The 18,762-nt window shown below is 40.9% G+C and overlaps 1 protein-coding gene across 1 annotated transcript in view; it reads left to right on the top strand.

Annotated features, from left to right (window-relative positions):
- The window catches only part of UMODL1 (uromodulin like 1), a 39,616-nt gene extending 25,984 nt beyond the window's left edge, over positions 1-13,632 (top strand). Inside the window, exons 13-20 of the mRNA XM_042866806.1 lie at positions 2,029-2,242; positions 3,185-3,322; positions 5,114-5,571; positions 6,063-6,205; positions 6,888-7,124; positions 8,087-8,246; positions 10,545-10,646; positions 13,468-13,632. Of these exons, the coding sequence (XP_042722740.1) occupies positions 2,029-2,242; positions 3,185-3,322; positions 5,114-5,571; positions 6,063-6,205; positions 6,888-7,124; positions 8,087-8,246; positions 10,545-10,646; positions 13,468-13,632 (1,617 nt within the window). The remainder of the gene's footprint in view (positions 1-2,028; positions 2,243-3,184; positions 3,323-5,113; positions 5,572-6,062; positions 6,206-6,887; positions 7,125-8,086; positions 8,247-10,544; positions 10,647-13,467) is intronic.
- The last annotated feature ends 5,130 nt before the right edge of the window (positions 13,633-18,762 follow it).

Raw genomic sequence — 18,762 nt, 5'->3', positions numbered from 1 at the left:
TTGTGGATGTTTTCCAGTTTCTCTGAGACGTCTGTCCTTCTGTGTAAAATGATTTCTCAACATACTCTTTACAGCTGTACTCTAATTATCAGCCTTCTGTCTCATCTTAGGTTGGTCCTGATAGACAATGCCATCTGGCCTGTGTCTGTTCTTCCTCTGACTGGTGCTGAGCCTGGAGATGGAGGGCAATGATACTGCAAATGCCAAAATTGATGTTTGTCCCTGGGCTCTTATGTGTGCCTGACAGACTTGTCCCATTGCCACTCTAATACAGGAGGAGATGTTCCTATGGATGGCTGCCCTGCATAGGTACCAAAAGGGGCAGTTCAGGTTGGATATTAGGAAGAATTTCTTTTCAGAAAAATGATGAGGCACTGAAATGCGTTGCCCAGGGAGGTGGTGGAATTATTCAAGGATCATGTGGATCTGTCACTGAGGGACATGAGTGGGCACGGTGGAGACATTGGTAGGTGGACGAGATGATTTAGAAGCTTTTTCCAACCTCAATGATTCTGTGATTCTGTGAAAATTGGAAGAGAAGGTCAAATCTACATCTCCAGTCTCTTCAGCTCTCTAATTTCTATTCTCTGAATGAGAGATGAGGAAGCTGAGTAGCCCAACAGATGCAAAACCTCAAGCAGAGCTATGTGGTACTGTCCTGTAGAAAGCTGACTGTCCTGCTCTCTAGTGTACTCTCAAGGCTGTTTCTAGGCTGCCCAAAGCTGAGGCCCAGTGTGTTTTGGCACAGGTGATGTTTTCTCTCTTTGGCTGCTAGTGAATTGCAAGGTGACTGTATACAATACCGTAAACTTTACTGACTTCTCCAGGATGCCCTCAGCTCAGTCGAGGCTTAGCACTGCATTGCTTTGAGGGAGACTGTCCCCATTCAAAGTGTTGTGGAGCCATTCCTTAGCCTGGCTCTTGGATGCTCAGGAAGGATTTGTGATCCACCTTGTATGGTGTTCAAGAAGGCTAAATGTTGTGTGCTACACTTGGGTCATGACAACTCTTTGAAGCATGGCTTTGGGGAAGAGTGGCTGGGAAGCTGCCTGACAGAAAAGGTCCCAGGGGCACTGGTCAGCATGAGTCAGCAGTGAGCCTAGGTGGCCAAGAAAGCCAATGGCATCCTGGCCTGCATCAAAAATCGCATGGCCAGCAGGACTAGGGAAATGATTGTCCCCTTGTGCAGCACCACTGACACTGTACCTCAAGCAGTGTGCTAAGTTTTGGACCCATCACTACAAGAAGGCCACTGACTTATTGGAACATGTTCAGAGAAGAGCAGTGAATCTGGTAAAGGGATGAGAAAATGACATGAGAAATGGCTGAGGGAACTGTGGCTTTTCAGTCTGGAGGATTTTGAGCGCAGACCTCATCACTCTCTACAATCATCTGCAAGGAGATGGTAGCAAGCTGGCTGCCAGTTTCTATTCTTGCATCCTATCACCTGTCACCTGAGTAAATGGCCTCAAGTTGTATCAGGAGAGGCTTAAATTGGATGTCAGGAAGAATGTCTTCACAGAAGGACTGGTGAGGCATTGGGAAGGGCTGCCCAGTGAAGTGATGGTGTTCCCATTCCTGAAAGTACTTAAGATATATGTAGATATATTGCTTAGGGATGTGGTTTAGTGGTGGGGTAGATATAGTGTTATGTGATGATTGGACTTGATCTTACAGGTTTTTCCAACCTAAGTGATTTTACGATTCTGCATTCCTGCAATTTCTTCTCTCCCCTGCTGTTATCAGAGGCCTTTGCAAGGAGTTGTGCCAAATGACAGATGAAGTATCTTAATCACTTCTTTAATGCTCACAGTTAAATATATGCCCTATCCTTTAGCTACTATAGAGTGAAAATATTATAAAGCAAAGAGTAATTTTTAATGTTGTTTCCCTCCAGAGTATGAAGCACAATCGTAATGCACAATATTCTTTTCTGGGCAATGTACAATGCCTAAAGTATAATTGCTTCTATCTACTCATTAAAATTCTATCTACACATTAAAATTGTGTACTTTGTTTTCATTCCAGGTACATAAATCTCTGCCCCTTGACATCCTTCAGCAGATGGATGCTGGTCTGATTAAAGTTTTGATAACTGATATTACTAATGGGAGCACTGTGGTAAGTTTCCACTTACTGATTGCAGAAGATGTGGATATCTACTACATCATCACCACTTTTCGTGATGCAATTGAACACAGCTCCTATTTCACAGTTGACAAGAACAGTCTCTCCATAAATGGTAAGGAGCTGCTTACAGCCCAATTGTTCTTCAGAACTAGAAAGATCATAAAGCCTACTATTATTATGGTTTCTTTTTACGTGAAAATATCTGTAAAACAAATGGATGAGAAACCATTCACTGTTTTATATTGCTTCTAATTATCCATCCAATAAGCTTTTTCAGAAAACATCAAAAGATAAGAAAAGAGGTTTCACCTGATCAGAACAAACTCGTCTCTTTGTCTCTAGCTAGCAATAATTTTATAGAGAAGGAAGATATGGAGTTATTAGAAACTGTAACAAACTGAGGGTTTTATTAGCCACCAGTGGAAACGTGTCATTGTACACAGACATAGTTAACTTCATTTAAAATTATTCTGAAACACATTACTCTCTGCATTGCACTGATAATTTTGAATAAGATAGAAATGCAAGGCTCAAATAAATGAAAATTCCTGCACTGGGAGTATGCGTTTCCTTTGCTCACCTGCGGGCCAGGAGTTCGGATGAAAGTAAACAGTTTGTCAAGATGAGCACAATGGCTTATTGTTGAATCTCTTTTTCTTTATGAGATCTAAGTCAGTAACAATAAACAGTAGTCTCCTGACTAACTACTGTTGAATCCTGTTCCACAAACTGATGTGTCATCTCTGAAAGCAATATCAAGTTATATATCCTGAATGTGATAAGTTTGTCCAAATGTTATTGTTACAAGCTGCCAATTAAAGTCTCAGGCAAAATGACATCAAAAGCAAGTACGTGGCCTGCTCTGTACATTCCTGTTGCCTGTTATCCTTGCAATGGTGAATCTGGGAAGTTGCACCTCAGGTTAATTTCTAAGATCGTGGCTAACTCATGGTAGTGCTTTGTGGGGTGCCTACCCCTTGAACCTGCTTCAGAAATACCATGTTTCCATTTATACACTCTTCATCTTTGCCTTTTGCTTAAATATACCCAACAGATTATGATGAGTGCAAGAGTGAAGAAGATGACTGCTCCCCAGATGCATCATGCTATAACACACTTGGATTTTACCACTGTAGTTGCAATGACGGATTTGCCGATGTGCATCCAGAAAGACCTGGAAGAAACTGTGCAGGCAATTTTTTCTTACTATCTAATAGCTAACTGAACTCTGAGCACTGTTGGATCAAGGTCATTCTTGCCTCAGGCCCTGAAATTTTGCCAAGGTTGAATTCGATTTCTTGTATGCATGCTAATGGAGAAAGACTTGCAGTGGAGTTTATGTATTTCTGACTGCAATAATCTCATTTGATTATATTAATGTTTAATGCTATCTTTCTAAGAGTCTTCTATTAGTTCTGTTTTCTCATTTTTGCCATTAGAAGTATGTTATTTTCATTGGCAGTAAGGTAGTAGAAAGCAGTTGCACGGTATGATCTCTGTGTTGCCTCAGGGATGAAAAGTTAGTACAGTATGATAAATGACTGTTTTGTATTAGCTGATTCATCTAGCTCCTTCTGTCTTTCCTTGAATCATTTGTAAGCTGACATATAATCAGTTTTTGAGCTTCTAAATCCTTTTAGGCTTCTTCTGTAATTTGTGCTTGTTTTTGCAACCATAGTGATAAGCTACTCATTGGCTGAAGAAGTCACAAGGATCTGTGAGCTGATACCAACTTTTGCTCTGTTTTGTTGAACCATCACATTTGTTATGATAACAAGCTTTTGGGAAATTCAGCTTGGAAAGAGCACAAACTTCAGATTCTGCTTACATTCAAATCCCCAACTTTTCAATTTGGGGCATTCCTGAAAACTGGAAAGCTCCAGAGGATGTGTGCATATATATACATCTACATTGCTTGGGAAAAAAAAAAAAAAAAAAAGTCATTTGCATTTGCAGTCAATTAAAAACTGCTGAAGAGAATTTTTGTGCCATGAGACGCATCCTGTTCCACTGCAAACTAAGTTTATTATATAGGTGCTCTCTAAGTCTTTTGGTGAAGTACTGGCACAGGTTGACCTGAGAGGTGGTGGAAGCCTCATCCCTGAAGACATCCAAGGACAGGCTGGACAGGGCTCTGAGCAACTTGATGTACTGTAGGTGTCCCTGTTCACTGCAGGGGAGTTGGACCAGATAGCCTATTAGGGTCCCTTCCAACTCATACCATTCTCTGATTCTAAGTCAGACACAAAGGTTATTTCTAGTACCAAAGTGCCATGGGGTATCCCTAGAGTCTGTGCTGAAAGCAGTGTTTGACATACATGCTGATCTCAATCTCTGCTTTTCCTTTTCCCCTGCTTGCCTTCTTCCTAGAATCATAACAGATTCCAACCAGTGTCTGCGTTAACTGCCAACTGTATCTCTCCAGGCAAATGTGTGCAAGATGGACCTGCTGCATAAATTTGTCCTGCATGTCCCTCATAAGTGGTGTTTCCAAAGCACTCAGTATAATATTTTCTGGGTAAAACTGCCCAAAAGGGGACCAGAATTTTAAACAAATTCTGCTTCTGTTTATATCCCACAGCCAGAGGTGCACCATGGAACTAGGCAAAAAGTTTTGAACACTTGCTCAGACGCTTGCAATTGAGGATCTCCTGCAAGTCCTGATCATCCAAAAGCTGTGTATATGTGCTTTGCTCAAGCATACTAATTATTGCAGCTCTCATGAGATAAAGCACTTTGGCTTTTCTCACAAGTGCTTTATGGGTTATTTCTTAAAAAACATAAAAAATTAAAAAAAAAAAAGCCAAAAATAAAAAAGAAAGAAAGCTGTGGCAGTACGTATAGCTGGTTAAAAAGGCTACTTCTGTATTTCCTATCTTTCTGCCAGTAACTGTGAGTTTCCTCAGATAGGTTTGCTTTTATGTTATCAAATCAATCTGAATCTGTAAATTACTTTAGTACCTTTATTTTTGTTACTCTTCAGCATTTCCTATGAGCCAGGAGGGAACTGTGGTGGACAGGAAGCCTGTACCCAGCCCAGTTTTACCTGTTGCATCTTTGGAGACTTCAACTTATATTTCCTCCATTGCTTCATTGAACTTATCTGCTGCTCAAAACAAAGCTTTGGAAGACACCCCATTCTCCAGTGTGACACTACCTGTTCTTACCATGGGTTCTGAGTCAGCCTACAATCTTCCTCCTCGAGCATCTCCTGCCCCCCTCATTAAGCCTGCCCAGGAGGTTTCCATCAAAGATGCAGTGACAGTGTTCTGTGAAATTGAGAAGACCATTCTTGCCATCCAAAAGGGATTTTTACTTCAGGAATCCATCCCTGAATCCTCTCTGTACCTGGGGGAGCCTCTTTGCAATGTGAGCATCAGCAATGGCACTCATGCTGTGCTGCAGGCTGGCTGGAGTGAGTGTGGCACGGAAGTTGAGACTGTAAGTACCCTGAGCTAGGGAAAGCCAAGAACACCCAGAGCACTCACTTTCCCTCTCCGAAAGGGGCAATGGCAGTTGCCCATCTAGGGGTACAGTCTGTTCATTGCTGAAGTGTTGGGCAAATAAATGTCTTTGGAAAAAGAAAACCCTTTAATGTGAGTAGAAAGTTGCCCATGTGTTTGGGGCAGAGGGCAAGCAAGAAAGAGCATCTCTGGCGTTCAGCAGGAAAGCTCAAGAGCCTCTCCAAGCCAAAATCCCCTTTTTCTACCTCTCTGGACTTCCTCTGCAGCTGCCAGAAACTTCTTTTTTCTTAAGAGAAATTTCAGTATCATACTTAGAAAACACCTCAGTTCCTCCCAGTAATTAGAAGCTGTAGATGCCTCTATGGATCCCAAAACAAATTTTTCACTCAGACCATGCCAAATTGCATGTACAGAAATTGCCTTGTGGAGCAGTGATCAAGTTATGCTTTCTCTTTTCCTGTGTTCCAGAATGTGACTAACACCATAGTGAAAACCATGCTACGGAATGATGATTCTGCTCAGGGAGTAATCCACCACTTAAAAGTTGCCAGTCCTATTCATTGTGTGTTTCAAAACAATCTCTTGACTTCCTCTGGATACACTGCAGAAGGGTAAGAAGTATCTGTGCTTTGAAATGCTGGTGTACTGCATGACCATTATCTGGACAAGCCATAGATGAAAATATAATTTTGGGAGCTACTGGTGCATCTCTGGGAGACAGGATTCCTGCTCTTTGCCTTCCTGGGCAATCACATGTAGCCATAAGTAGTAGCAGCATACTAACACGGAATCAAATCTACTGTTTATGCTCTCAGCAAAGGCACAAGTTCAAGCTTTGCTCTGCTGGTCAATGTTCTCCCTTTGTACAAATCCTTCTCCAGCCCCTTCTCTCTAAGCTGTCTAATTTTCTAATGTCTTTCACACACTGTTCAAATGTGTTTCTTTTCCTCTCTTACCTTCTGTGCTGAGCTTTTACTGACCTTATTTGGGCCTTTAAGACAGATCATAGTCTTGTAGCCCTTCGAGACTACTCAAATATCTATCTGCTCTATTTGTATTGCCATGACATTCTACACTTGGAGTTCTTCCTCTTGCATTTCCGTGCTTCCTAACACTCCAGCAGAAAACTTGATGCATCTTCCCCCTTTTCTCTTAAACATTTCCCTATTATCCTAGGTTGCAGATAACTTTTCACTACTTAAATGCACAAGAGTTTGAGGCACCATTTTATGACTTACTGAAGCAGTCGAACCTGTGGTCTTTAAAAAAAAAAAAATCAAATTGTTGTTTCAGAATTTACACTATTTTTGAGGATTTACATGGATCTGGACGCTTCAGAACAGAAATGCAGTTATTTATTGGAAACTCCCCAATACCAAAAAATTTCAGTATCTCTGCCAGTGATGATGTCCTGATTGAAGTAGGGATTCAGAGAGATGACAGCAAGCTGAAAGTGGTCCTCACTGACTGCTGGGCAACTCCGACCAACAATTCAGTGGATCCCCTCTCGTTTGCTTTTATCAAGAACAGGTAAAGCAAATGTCACTTGGAAATAATATGTGCCCTACCTTGAATCTTCCAATGGCGTGAACTGTAAATGTGTTTTATTTAAAATATCTTTTCTGTGTGTTTTCTGCATTTATATACACTATCCCTTAATGTTCAGCTGGTCAAACATTAGAACAAAGTATGAAGAGAAGTTTTTTTTAAAGTGCAATGTGGTCATTTTTAGAGTTTGGTTATCTTCCCCATTGTTTCGTAAAGGCATTGTACCTATGACTGGAAGGAATAGATGATTTTCACGGACAACAGTGAAGGAATATTTGAAATGTGTGCTTTACCCATATCTCTATGGTTGAGATATTAACAAGATCTTATGTAACTCTCATCACGAAAGGTGTAGGTTGGTTGACACAAACAATATTAATGCAGCCTCTGGTAAAGGAGAATGCTTGTTCCTGTCTGGATCTCCAAATTCACCTTGACATCATGTTCCCTATGTTCACTTTCCATCTGAAACTCAGGATAGTCATTTTTCTTAGCAACAAAATTATTCCCATTAATAAGTTGTTGGTTTCACTTTGTGTTTGGTGAAGCCAACTTAAGTGCTCTCTGGCACTCTTTCTCTTCTTTTCCATCCCCACAACTACCTCTTGTATCTCCTATTCTATTTGCTGTCTGTGATAGTAAAGCAGCAATAGTTCCTTATCCTTCCTACGCTATATCCACAACATGACTCAAGTTCTTTACAGAGAGAGTGGTGAGGTGCTGGCACAGGCTGCCCAGAGAGGTTGTAGATGTCCCATCCCTGGAGATGTTCAAGGCCAGGTTGGATGGGGCCCTGGGCAGCCTGGTCTGGTATGAAATGGAGAGGTTGGTGGCCCTTGCATGTGGCAGGGGGGTTGGAGATTCATGATCCTTGAGGTCCCTTCCAACCCTGGCCATTCTGTGACTTCTATAGCTGCTATGTGTAATTTTTTCCTCCTTTTCAGCTGTCCTATTCCAAATACATACACCACGCTTCTAGAGAATGGAAATTCAAGCAAAGCACAGTTTAAGATGAAGATTTTTTCCTTTGTCAACAACTCTGTAGTTTACCTACACTGCAAAATTCGTATCTGCATGGAGACACAGGGAAGCACCTGCAGGACAGTAAGGGTTTTGCTATGTGCTGTTACTCTCTGATGTGCCTTGTGTGGTCCTTCATTGTAACTGAAGGAATCGTGTTTCCAAACTGGGTTTAAAATATCTCCTTCATCCTCTACTGAGAGCAGGGAGGAATGGGGAAGAACTACAGCCATATGGAAGTGTCTCCCCTTTCTTCCTATTTCAAATCCTTGTAGTTAGAAGCGTGGATTGTGCACAGCAATGGGTGCTAAAAGGCTGGGGGACTTGGGGACTGAACCTTTCACCTCATCCTAGGGGTGGCTGGAAGGCAATGAGCAGAAGTTACTGCGAGAGAGACTGTTCAGAAATGTGTCAGATCACATAGGCATGTCACAAACAGCTACCACCCATATTGGCAGTTTCAGTGAGAACGTCTAAGCAAATGGATTTGGGATGCCTTTCTGTCCTTTCTTATTCCCCTTGAGATTTGTTCCTCCAGGTCAGGGTTTAGGTGCTAGGAGAGGAAGCACCACGACTTTAAGTTTCTAGGGCTGTGAATCTAATAGATTTTAACAGGGCTTTTAAAAAGTCTGCTGCTTTTATGAGTAGTACATCAAACAATGTTTTCATAAAAAGTTCACTTCCTAACTGTCTTCCTCCAGTGCTTCAAAGCATCGTTTCCTTTTAATTCTGCATGAAGATTACACACTGCTTAATCCAAAAATGTGTTGCTACCATGAAAATGAAATAATAATAATAATCAGGCTTTGCTGATAACTTTTTTTCCTCTCTTTTTATTTTTTCTTCCCCTTTATGCCCTTTACACAGGAGTTCTCCCTCCTGTCTGCCAACTTTCCTGTTTCTTTTTTTTTTATTTTTCTCCCACTGAGGATGTTTTCATTAAGAGTTTGGTACTCCTCCATTGTTTAACACCTTCCTCTATTCTAAATAACTCAGCTTAAGCTCATTATAAAGTAAATGATCTCTTCCTAAAAGATTAAAAATGGCAAGCTAAAGATACTAGTTTCCTTCCTCAAGCTATAAAGCTTCCCCCAGATTTAAAAAAAAAAAGATAAAAATAAAATAAGTAGGGTTGAGAAATTTGACAGATGGAAAGATGGTTTCACAGCTGATTTAGAGCATCAAGTATCAGTGTATGAGCAACCCCCAGGCTATGCCCCACTGGGGGGGCTGGATCCTTCCCCAGGTTCATGGAACGGTTGCACAAGCAGTGTCCTGCAGAGCTGAGAAAGGATGTGGAAGAAGGTGAGAGGCAAGGGAAGAAGAGGGATGGGCAGGACAGGATCTGAACGGGCTGGTATTGCTTCTGTGAGGAATCAAACAGTTGCATTTCTGGTAGGTTTGCTGATAGAGCAGTTTAGCTGCTTGAGTTTGAGTTGAGTAGTAGACTTACTTGCTCTGTGTAATCTTCTTATTCACTCTTTATTCCTTGTTTTCTTGGAGAAGAGAGTAAGATGCTCTGAAAAATTAGGGAGTATGGTGGTAAGAAATGAGTAGGAAACATGACTTTGGATGGGAAGAAGAAAGCTGTGCTGCCACCACCCATGCACTTGGTGGAACAAGGCTGCTTCACCACCAGCGGGAACTATGGAACCACTGACACCAGGGAATGGCTATGTGAGCGTATTGTCTAGCTGTGGATCTGTCTGAATGGGAAAGCTGTTCAAGAATAGACCAAAGTTACACCCACAGGGGTATTTTTTGGTGGGCTGGCCTGGCTATGGACACTTGCTGGCAGTGGATTATAGAGGTGCCTCAGGGTAACCAGGCTGGTAACACTGGTGAGACATTCTTGTGCAGTCAAGCTTGGTGAGACACCCTTGCACTTCCTTGTTTTCTTATGTTTCTCCGTATTTATATGCATTTCTGGGAAAGCCACAGTATCTTCTGAATAACCTCAGCAGTCTGCTGTTCCCAGTACAGACCTTTAGATTGTGTCTTACAGGACAGCAAACAAACTGAAGGGCACTGCCAAGGAGATGTGCAGAAGAGGAATGTGCTGTGTGTTGCACACATAGACAGAGTGAGAAGCTTTATTTCCCTGTAAGGTTTCTCCAAAACAGAGAGTTAACAGAAAGAAGGAAACTGTCTATGAGAAATCTGTCCACAGCCATGTCTTGCAATCTATCTAACTGCAGATTTTAAACCAGTATTTCCCTAATGCCATTTCCTTTGAACTTTGATTTACTGGCTTCAGTGAAACAAAGCATAACACTAAGAAACACAAACTTCTGTGGGTCAGAATAGCACTGGGCTTTCACAGACTCTCCAAAAGGTTTTGTGTTATCCGTTAGTCACGACTTGCTGAATTGATTGTTGCAGAGATGCCATGCAGCTCGATCCCTGAAAATCGGTGAAATCGTCGCTACCCACAGAACATCCTGGGGTCCTCTGTGTAAATCTGCCGGTGAGTTACGAATAGATGTTTGCAGAAGGGGGTACAGAGAGTAACCACCATCTTAAGACTCTTTTTCATTGCAAAGGAATCTGAAAACCTATGAAACAAAATCCTCAACATATTTTTCTGAGGAACAGTTCTCGCTGAAGCCCTGTGGCAGCATGAAAAAGTGTGTGCCTTCTGGCAAAGAGACTATCAAATTGTCAAGGGAATGAAAAGGAGAGGAAAAACGTGTAGCTATTTCACAGGGCAGCAAGTACAACAGCCATGAAATCAAGCAGCAATTAAACTAGCAGAGTGCGAAAGTGGTTTGTGACTTAGATTGCAATCAGTTTTTCTAGTGTTTACATTGTACTTAGGTCACAATTATATTGAGCTCTGAATTTCTAAATCAAAGGATGTCAGAGATTGTGTTGCTGTGTTTCCTTAAACTTCCTGATGCTGACTTCATTATTACTGCGAGGGAAGGTGGAGAGCCTTGCCGATGCACGGCACTTTAGTCAACCTGGAAGAGTGGTGCAGCATAGGTTAACAGACGGTCAACGCCAGTTCTGCATACAAGCAATCTGTTATGCTTCTGCCTTTTCTGCATTTATCCTGAGTTGTGTTAAAGGGCAACCGCTGCTGTTAACATTTGCAATTATTTGGCCTCCTCCAGCCATTTGTATTCATAATGTATTGGCACAAAGCACTCACTGAGAGTATTTGTACACACCAACACCATAGTTTTAACACATGGCTACTGGGAATAGACAGAGGTCATCCTCCATTCTCACTGATTGCCCATTTTGCAATTGCTTCATGCTCTTCTGACTGTGGGCTGGTAATGGATTTGGGGTATTTTTTTCTCCTATACTGTGATGGCCACAATATTCGTTTGGAATTTGAAACCGACTCTGATTCAGCACATTTAATTTTTCTTCCTCTATGTATAGGTAGGAGTCTGTTAGAGTAGACCTTCAGTGTTCATTTCTCAATAGTTCTTTTTTAAAAACTTATCAATGAATACAGCTTTCTTTGTACAGCATTTGCATCATGTAAGGCTCACTCCCGTTTGCACTGGAGACACTGAAACACTTCTAATATAGCAAAGCAGCCATTGCACAAAAGGACCTGTGGAGATGGGAGCTTTGTTTGGCTTGCATGTTATCAGTTCCTAGACAAAGCTGTTGCAGCCTGGTGCTACAAGATATTGTCTTATATTTCCATACTGGATATTCACATTGCATTTTAAATATGAGGCCAGACATACAGGCTGAAAGAGCTGGGGCTGTTCAGCCTGGAGAAGGCTCTGAAGTGACCTCATAGCGGCCTTTCAGCATCTAAAGGGGAGCTAAAGGAAAGAAGGGGACAGAGTCTTTAGCATGGCCTGTTGTGATGGATCAAGGGAAAATGTTTTCAAGCTCGAAGAGGGTAGATTTAGGTTAGATATTAGCAAAAGTATTTTACAATGAGGTGTGATGAGGCACTGGAACAGAATGCCCAGAGATACGGTGGATGCCTTGACCCCTTGGGACTTTCAAGGCAAGGCTGTATCAAGTCCCTGAGCAACCTGATTTAGCTGTGGATGTCCCTGTTCACTGCAGAGGAGTTGGACTAGATGGCCTTTAAAGGTTCCTTCCAACTCTAGAGATTCCATGATTCTACAGACAATGATTTCCTGCTCTGTGTTGAAGTGGAATATGAGCTATTGTGGCAGGTAATCCGCTGCAGTGAAACATGAAATAATTTATCTGTACATCTACCTATATTACTTCCACATAGAAAAGGCCACTGATGCAGGAAGTCCTGTTTTGTCTGTGTTGGGCTACAAGGTACCATTTCCACTGCCTGTCTTTTTTTTTTTTTTTACGTACCAACATTCTAACTAAAAATAAATGTATTGTGCAATACTGCCTTGGTCTGTCTTAGAATGATGTCCTGGATGTTGCGTCACTTGGACTGTTATCCTCTGCCTTAGATCCTATTTCTAATTACTGACACGTATGTATCGCTCCTTGTTTTCTGCACACCCTGTGTACTGTGCAGGAGCATGGGTAGATGAGAATTATCCTGGAAGCATATGAAAACAGAAATATTTTTGTACATACATCAAACACTTACAAGAATGAATCAGAAGCGTGAAAGAGCATAGACACAAGCATAGAGATATAGTGTTATAGGAGAGGAGAATCTGCTTGCAAATTTGAACAATGATGAGGAAGTGCCTATATGTGAATCAGGTAAATGTGTGCAGATATTATAGAGACCCTTGGGCTTCTCAGGTATCACTAAATGTCCAGGCTACAGAGTTGGGTGACTCCTTCAGTGTGGCTCCATTGACTGCAGTGGCCAGATCTCTGCTGCCTAGAGACCATGCACACATGGGTAATCTTTCCTTAAATGTTTTGTGTTTAAAGAAGGATTACATAGGTAGGTAAAAGCAAATCAACATTTTTAATAACTATAGATGGATGGAGGCAGGATTAAGATGGAAGAAGACTTCATCTCTGGGGGCATTACAAAAGTAAGATAGCATTTCAAAGTCACCAATCCTCATCCTTTAACTCTTATTTTTTCATAATATTGTAGAGTCAAATTCCCAAGGTATACCATACTAATAATGTCTGTAGGGACACTGCACTTTACATAAAAAAGAGAACTTGGACTTCTCCATGAGAATCACCTTCTTTAAAATGTTGTATCAATGTGATATCACAGTTCTATTGGCTAATCTGTAGGCAAGGTTATACTGCTTGACAAGCTTTGTACCCAAGGAAAAGATTTAGGAATTTCAAAGCTTTTGTCTTTCACCTCTTTTTTTTTTTTTTTTTTTTTCTTTTAGCATCTGATTCAAAGAGAGAGAAGGAGCCTGGTGTGGGAGTTGGATATATCATCCTCATTGGTATTGCTGTATTTGGCTTTGTGGTGGCAGTTGTGAGCCTTGTCATTTTCCACTGCAAGCGAAAGATGGGAAGATACAACTTCAGAATCAAGTCTGACAACTTCAGCTACCAAGTGTTCTATGATTAATGATTTCCACATTACCAGATGTAAGTACTGAATCGTGGTAAGTTACTTTCTTTAACTATTCAGCTCTTCATGAAATGGTTAAATAATTGCAGATGAACATCCTCTGTGTAAGGGTATTAAACCTCCTAAGCCTGTTTGCTGTGGGTGAAAATAGAAATATGAAATTCTTACAATTCTTGCCTTTTTTCAGACGCTGCAGAATGTGGAGGAGGATGATAGCCTCCTTTTCCTCATCTTCCTTCATCTCTTTAGTCTCAGCCACTTATCACCTTTAAAATGCACCAATGACCACTTCCACAGAAAGTATACTTTTTTTAGTTTTAGACCACAGATTAGCAAAATAAAAGAGGGAAACTGCCCCTCTAACTCATAGAATCACAGAACCATAGAATGGCTTGGGTTGGAAGGGACCTCAAGGATCATCAAGTTCCAACTCCCCTGCCACAGGCAGGGCTACTGCAGAAATTAGTTTGATTCAGAAGTTGTCCCTTTTTGAATATGCTTGGGTTTCTCTTTATTTCTCAGCGGGGGCTATTTAAAAAAAAAAAGAATGGTGGAATATTAGACATAAAAAACTGAAATGTTGATAATGCTAAAGTAGTTCTTGCAAGAGTCCGCAGAGAGTCTGTATAGACAGCTCTGAGGAGTGTTCATCACTAACAAGTGCTGCTTCTGCAATTTTGAAATTTAATGCTTTTCCAGATTCAGGAACAGATTCAGTATAGGATTCAGCACTTTTTTATCTGTAAAATCTAGATGCTCACACCCCTTTTTATGTTTGTGCCTTTAAGAACAGAAAAGAGAGGTGTTGAGAAATAATGCCCAACATTGCTTCATAATTGATGGCTGTTTACTGTGGATCTGATTGCATTTTATTCTTGGGCAGGGGCTTATCTGGCATTGTTACCACAGTTAAGAACTCCTTCCTGATGGAGGCTTCACGCACAAGAATGCAGCTGCCATGACCACAGCAAATTTGCTAGATTCATCATGATGGCATTTGCAGATAATGTAATTTGCTTCACTGAGTGCAGAGTTTCTCACCTAGAAGACAAAGAAAGAAAAGGGAAGACTGTACCCAAGCTATCTGCTTATAGAACCTTGAACATTCACTATAAGCTCAATTTCCCCTAAACTTATGTTACAAAGTCCACCTTCCATAGTCAGGTACAGCAGCTTCTCTGAGGCCTCTGTAGGTGATGGTGATATTCTGATTGCTTCCCAAAGTCTGGGTAGTCTGTCCAGTCTGGAGCTCACAGGGAAGGTAATTTTTCTTCCAGCAGCTGTACAGTTCCATCAAAGACACATGTCCCATAACCCAGCATAAAAACATATCTAGGCCTATTAAATTAAAAGGTGCATTTAAAGACCCTGAGCCTTTACTGGTTCTGCTCTCTTGAGTGGTCGTGAATGATTGCAACACTTGATACACTTGGCACTTGGCAGTTACAGAGTTGCACAATGACATTGTAGTATGAAGGATGTTTTCAGGACCACAAATTTATATATAATAAGCATGTTGGAATTTCAGACAGTGCCTCCTTTCAGATGCTGAAAGAACTCAGCTCTTCTTCCCTTTACATTTCCCTTTCATTGCATTTCTTATGATTTTTTCTTTTTCTTTTCTAGTTGGACTGTGCCTCATCACAGAGTACTACAGGCTTTCATTACGCTTCATGATGGTGACCACCGATGATTCCAACACTGGCTCTTAACATCACAAGTAAAAGACTTCCATATCCCTTGTTTTGTTTTGGTAGCAATTTGGCTTTTTCCTAATGTTCAAAGAGCTATTTGTGTCTGCAGCTCCAAGTTGAAGTCAACTTCTTCAGCAGTTTTACATGGAAAAAAGTAAAGAGAAAAAGGAAAGACTTCATGGTTCTCTGTTCACGTTTCAAGACTGGGTTGTCCCACTGTGCCACACTGCAGTTTTCCCCTCTTAGCATAATTTGTACCATTACACAAGTTACACGTTTCTCTACATATTTCAGGAAGTAAATCAGGAAAACGTTAGAGCATTAGAGATTTCATTTTCATTTTGTTATTCACTGTATACTTAAGGTGAGGTTGAAACCTTGAGATGCAGCAACGCTGAAGACCTAACTGTGCTACGCCTTAAGTATACAGAAGCTGGAGAACAAGTGCTTGATTTATCACCAAATAAAGAAAATGCACAATGAGTCTGTGACTCAACCTGCATGGCGTATTCTTTGACGTGAGTCTTGAGGTTCGACTGTAAATTCTTTAATTGAGAAGGGCTTGGTGAAAAAATAAAAGAAGTAAGTTTTGCTACTAATCCATAAATTTCCATACAGTTCCATTGCTACCTACCTGCTCTGTTTAATTAGACCAGAGTGATTTTGCAGTTGAGGTACAGTGTGCTGCCCAGCAAAGTGAGAGCGCTCCAACTGCACACAGTAGGTATAAATTTGACCCATATTTTGGCTGTGCTGCAAGACCCTACCATTACTACAGCAGCAGAGGTTTAGTTTTCGTGCTTCAATGAATACCACAACAATCTGTTCAGCTTGATAAACTGGAACAAAAACATTTTTGACACATGAAGTAGCCCTTGCAGGACTTTTCAGTGAGTGTTTTGGAAGATGGAGAGTGTGGTAACTCATCTCTACTACTGCTGGGTTCCAATTGCTACACACCTCCTGGCCAGTGGTGGAGGCTGTTGGGTTGACATCGCAGTAATGCAGACATTTGCACTGAACAAGATAATTCCTTATTAAGTGAAATGAACACTATTATACACCGCTCTCTAGTGGAAATTGGCCATTAGTTTGAACTCACAACTACTCACAACTGCTCATGCCAGCCATAGCATTTAGGTGCTGGTACAGAATAGCACTGAAATTCTGCTTTTCTAGTCCCTCTATCCAAATACTGTTAGGTACTGAGACTGCTGGGTAAAAGATTTGGCTTGTGTTTTGTGAAAGGTCAGACTGGTTGATCTTAGAGGTTACACACAGCTTAAAGATCCATAAATTAATTTTAGGTATATGTTATATGTTCTGTTTTGATTCAAGTGGATCTGTAAGAAGTAAAAATCTTGGACTTGTCTTTTTGTTGCTGAAATATCAGTTCTCAGCTCCTGATTAAAAAAAAATCGATTTGATTACAATTCATTAATGAAACTGCAACTTACCTTTGTGATTTTAAAGTCTGATAAACACAATTGTTAACTTTTTATGATGTAGGTGTCTCCTCACTTTCGCTGTTTGCTGTCAAATATAGGTTTGTTTTCTGTACACAGTGAAAGTTCAATCTATTTTATTAAAAATATTTTTATAGTTTGTGGTGTGTACAATCCTAAGCCTCTTCTTGTGGCAGGGCTAGAGATTTGCCTATTGATTTCAGCAGAGCTATACCTTTGATGGAAGCTGAGCAGTTGCTTCTTTTTGATACCATGCAGGCCCAGCAGAAACTGATATTGTGACTATCTGAATAACTGTATTGTAGTGTCTTAATAAAAGCACTCTCATACCCTATTGTTGGGTTTTGTACTGTTATTTTTTCCTCTAATGTATTAGTTGCAGTATTAAGGTACATACTGTGTGGATGCAGCATCTTCTGAAGAGCTACTCAAATGTCAGTACAATATTGAGACCACTCAAAACACAACACGTGTCCTTATCCATTGTTCTGCAACTACCAAGAACCAAATGCATACACCTTGCATATGCTTATTAAGGGTCTATTTCTTGAAGGTTACAAAGAAGAAACATATTTTCAGTTCCATGCTTTGCAATGAAGATGACCAGGAGTATTCATCACTCACAGCCCTATGACAGAAATCTAGTAATGTGTTGATCCAGTTTGAATCTACTGTCTCCGAGGGTTCTAGAAAAGCAGGGAAGAGCACAGCACTTCCTCTCTCATCTGTGCATAGGTGTTGTACAGCTGCTGCTTTTCTTTATTCATCATTTTTTTCTGTCTGCTTTCTTCCAGCAGTCATTACTTTCTTGTTGCTGTGTCCCCTTGTGTCTCCTTCTCATGCTGAGGCACAGAACAGGTTGTTTGATGGAGGTAGTACATACAAGGTGCAGTGTGGTCCCTCCGTACCTACTTATTTCATGTCATCTGCTGCTTAGAAAAGGCCTGAGTGCTTTGGAAGGATCATTTTAGACACTGTGGTCAGTCCTTCATAGCAGTGATTGGGTGGTTTTACCACATAAGCAGCTCTGCAACCAAAAAGAACTCTTGTGGTAAAGTAGCATTGACTCCCCCCTTTCCAGTCTCCTGCTGCCCACCTTTTCTGTTAATATCTCTCTACATAATTATTTGAGACAGAGGTTAAAAAAATGTATGAAAGTAAAATCTGAAGATTTAGCTTTGACCTCTAACACTGTTTCCTAAGAGCCACTTTAGATCAGTGGTATGTGTGCTTGTTGTCCCCATTATTCCCTGAGAACACCATAATGCTGACACCTGATGCAAAACATGTATCATTATTCTTTTCTCTGATATTATGAAGTTGCCAAACTTTGGTCCCTCTGGGTTTGGGAAATAGCTGAGGTAACTGGAAAATTTCCTTGTCCATTAAAACATAAAAGAGAGGACTTTTTAATGCTTGTTCGGAAAGTTTTCTTGTAGGCTGAGGAAGGAAACAAGTTAGAGGAGCTGACAATCTTTAATTGCAATTGAACTAAAAATACGATGTTGCTACAGTCTAATGGAAAAGCCTAGAGCACAGAGCCGCCTAATGGCTGCTTTGGTCTGCTCTGCACTGTCTTGGGGCCTGAACTGCGGGGCTTGTAGCAAATATACAGCTGAGTAGTATACTCATTATAGAGGTGCTACCTTTCAAAACTGCTCAATTTCTTGGCAGACTTTTCCTCTCTTTGCTCTCTCCCAGTGCTGGCAGATGACTTCAGCCTAGGGCTTTTGGGGCTTTTTTTTTTTTTTTTTCCCCAACAAAAGGGATTTTTTTCCTCTGAAACTCACAGAAAGAAAAGTCTTAGAGACTTAATACAAATGGAGTCACAGTGATATGTATGCTGTAAGCAATCACAAATGCAAGTATAAAAGGCGAAATGAGAAAAACTTGAACGTTCGGAGATGGCATGGAGAAAAGCAGTAATGGGCCAAAACGATGAAGTTCCAATATAGTTCCTGTAACAA

The sequence above is a fragment of the Lagopus leucura genome, unplaced genomic scaffold (assembly GCF_019238085.1).
Source record: "Lagopus leucura isolate 7727_CA_CO unplaced genomic scaffold, USGS_WTPT01 Super-Scaffold_100001, whole genome shotgun sequence".
Taxonomy (NCBI): domain Eukaryota; kingdom Metazoa; phylum Chordata; class Aves; order Galliformes; family Phasianidae; genus Lagopus; species Lagopus leucura.
Note: the sequence above shows the minus strand (reverse complement) of the source record. Positions and strands in the feature narration are given on the sequence as shown.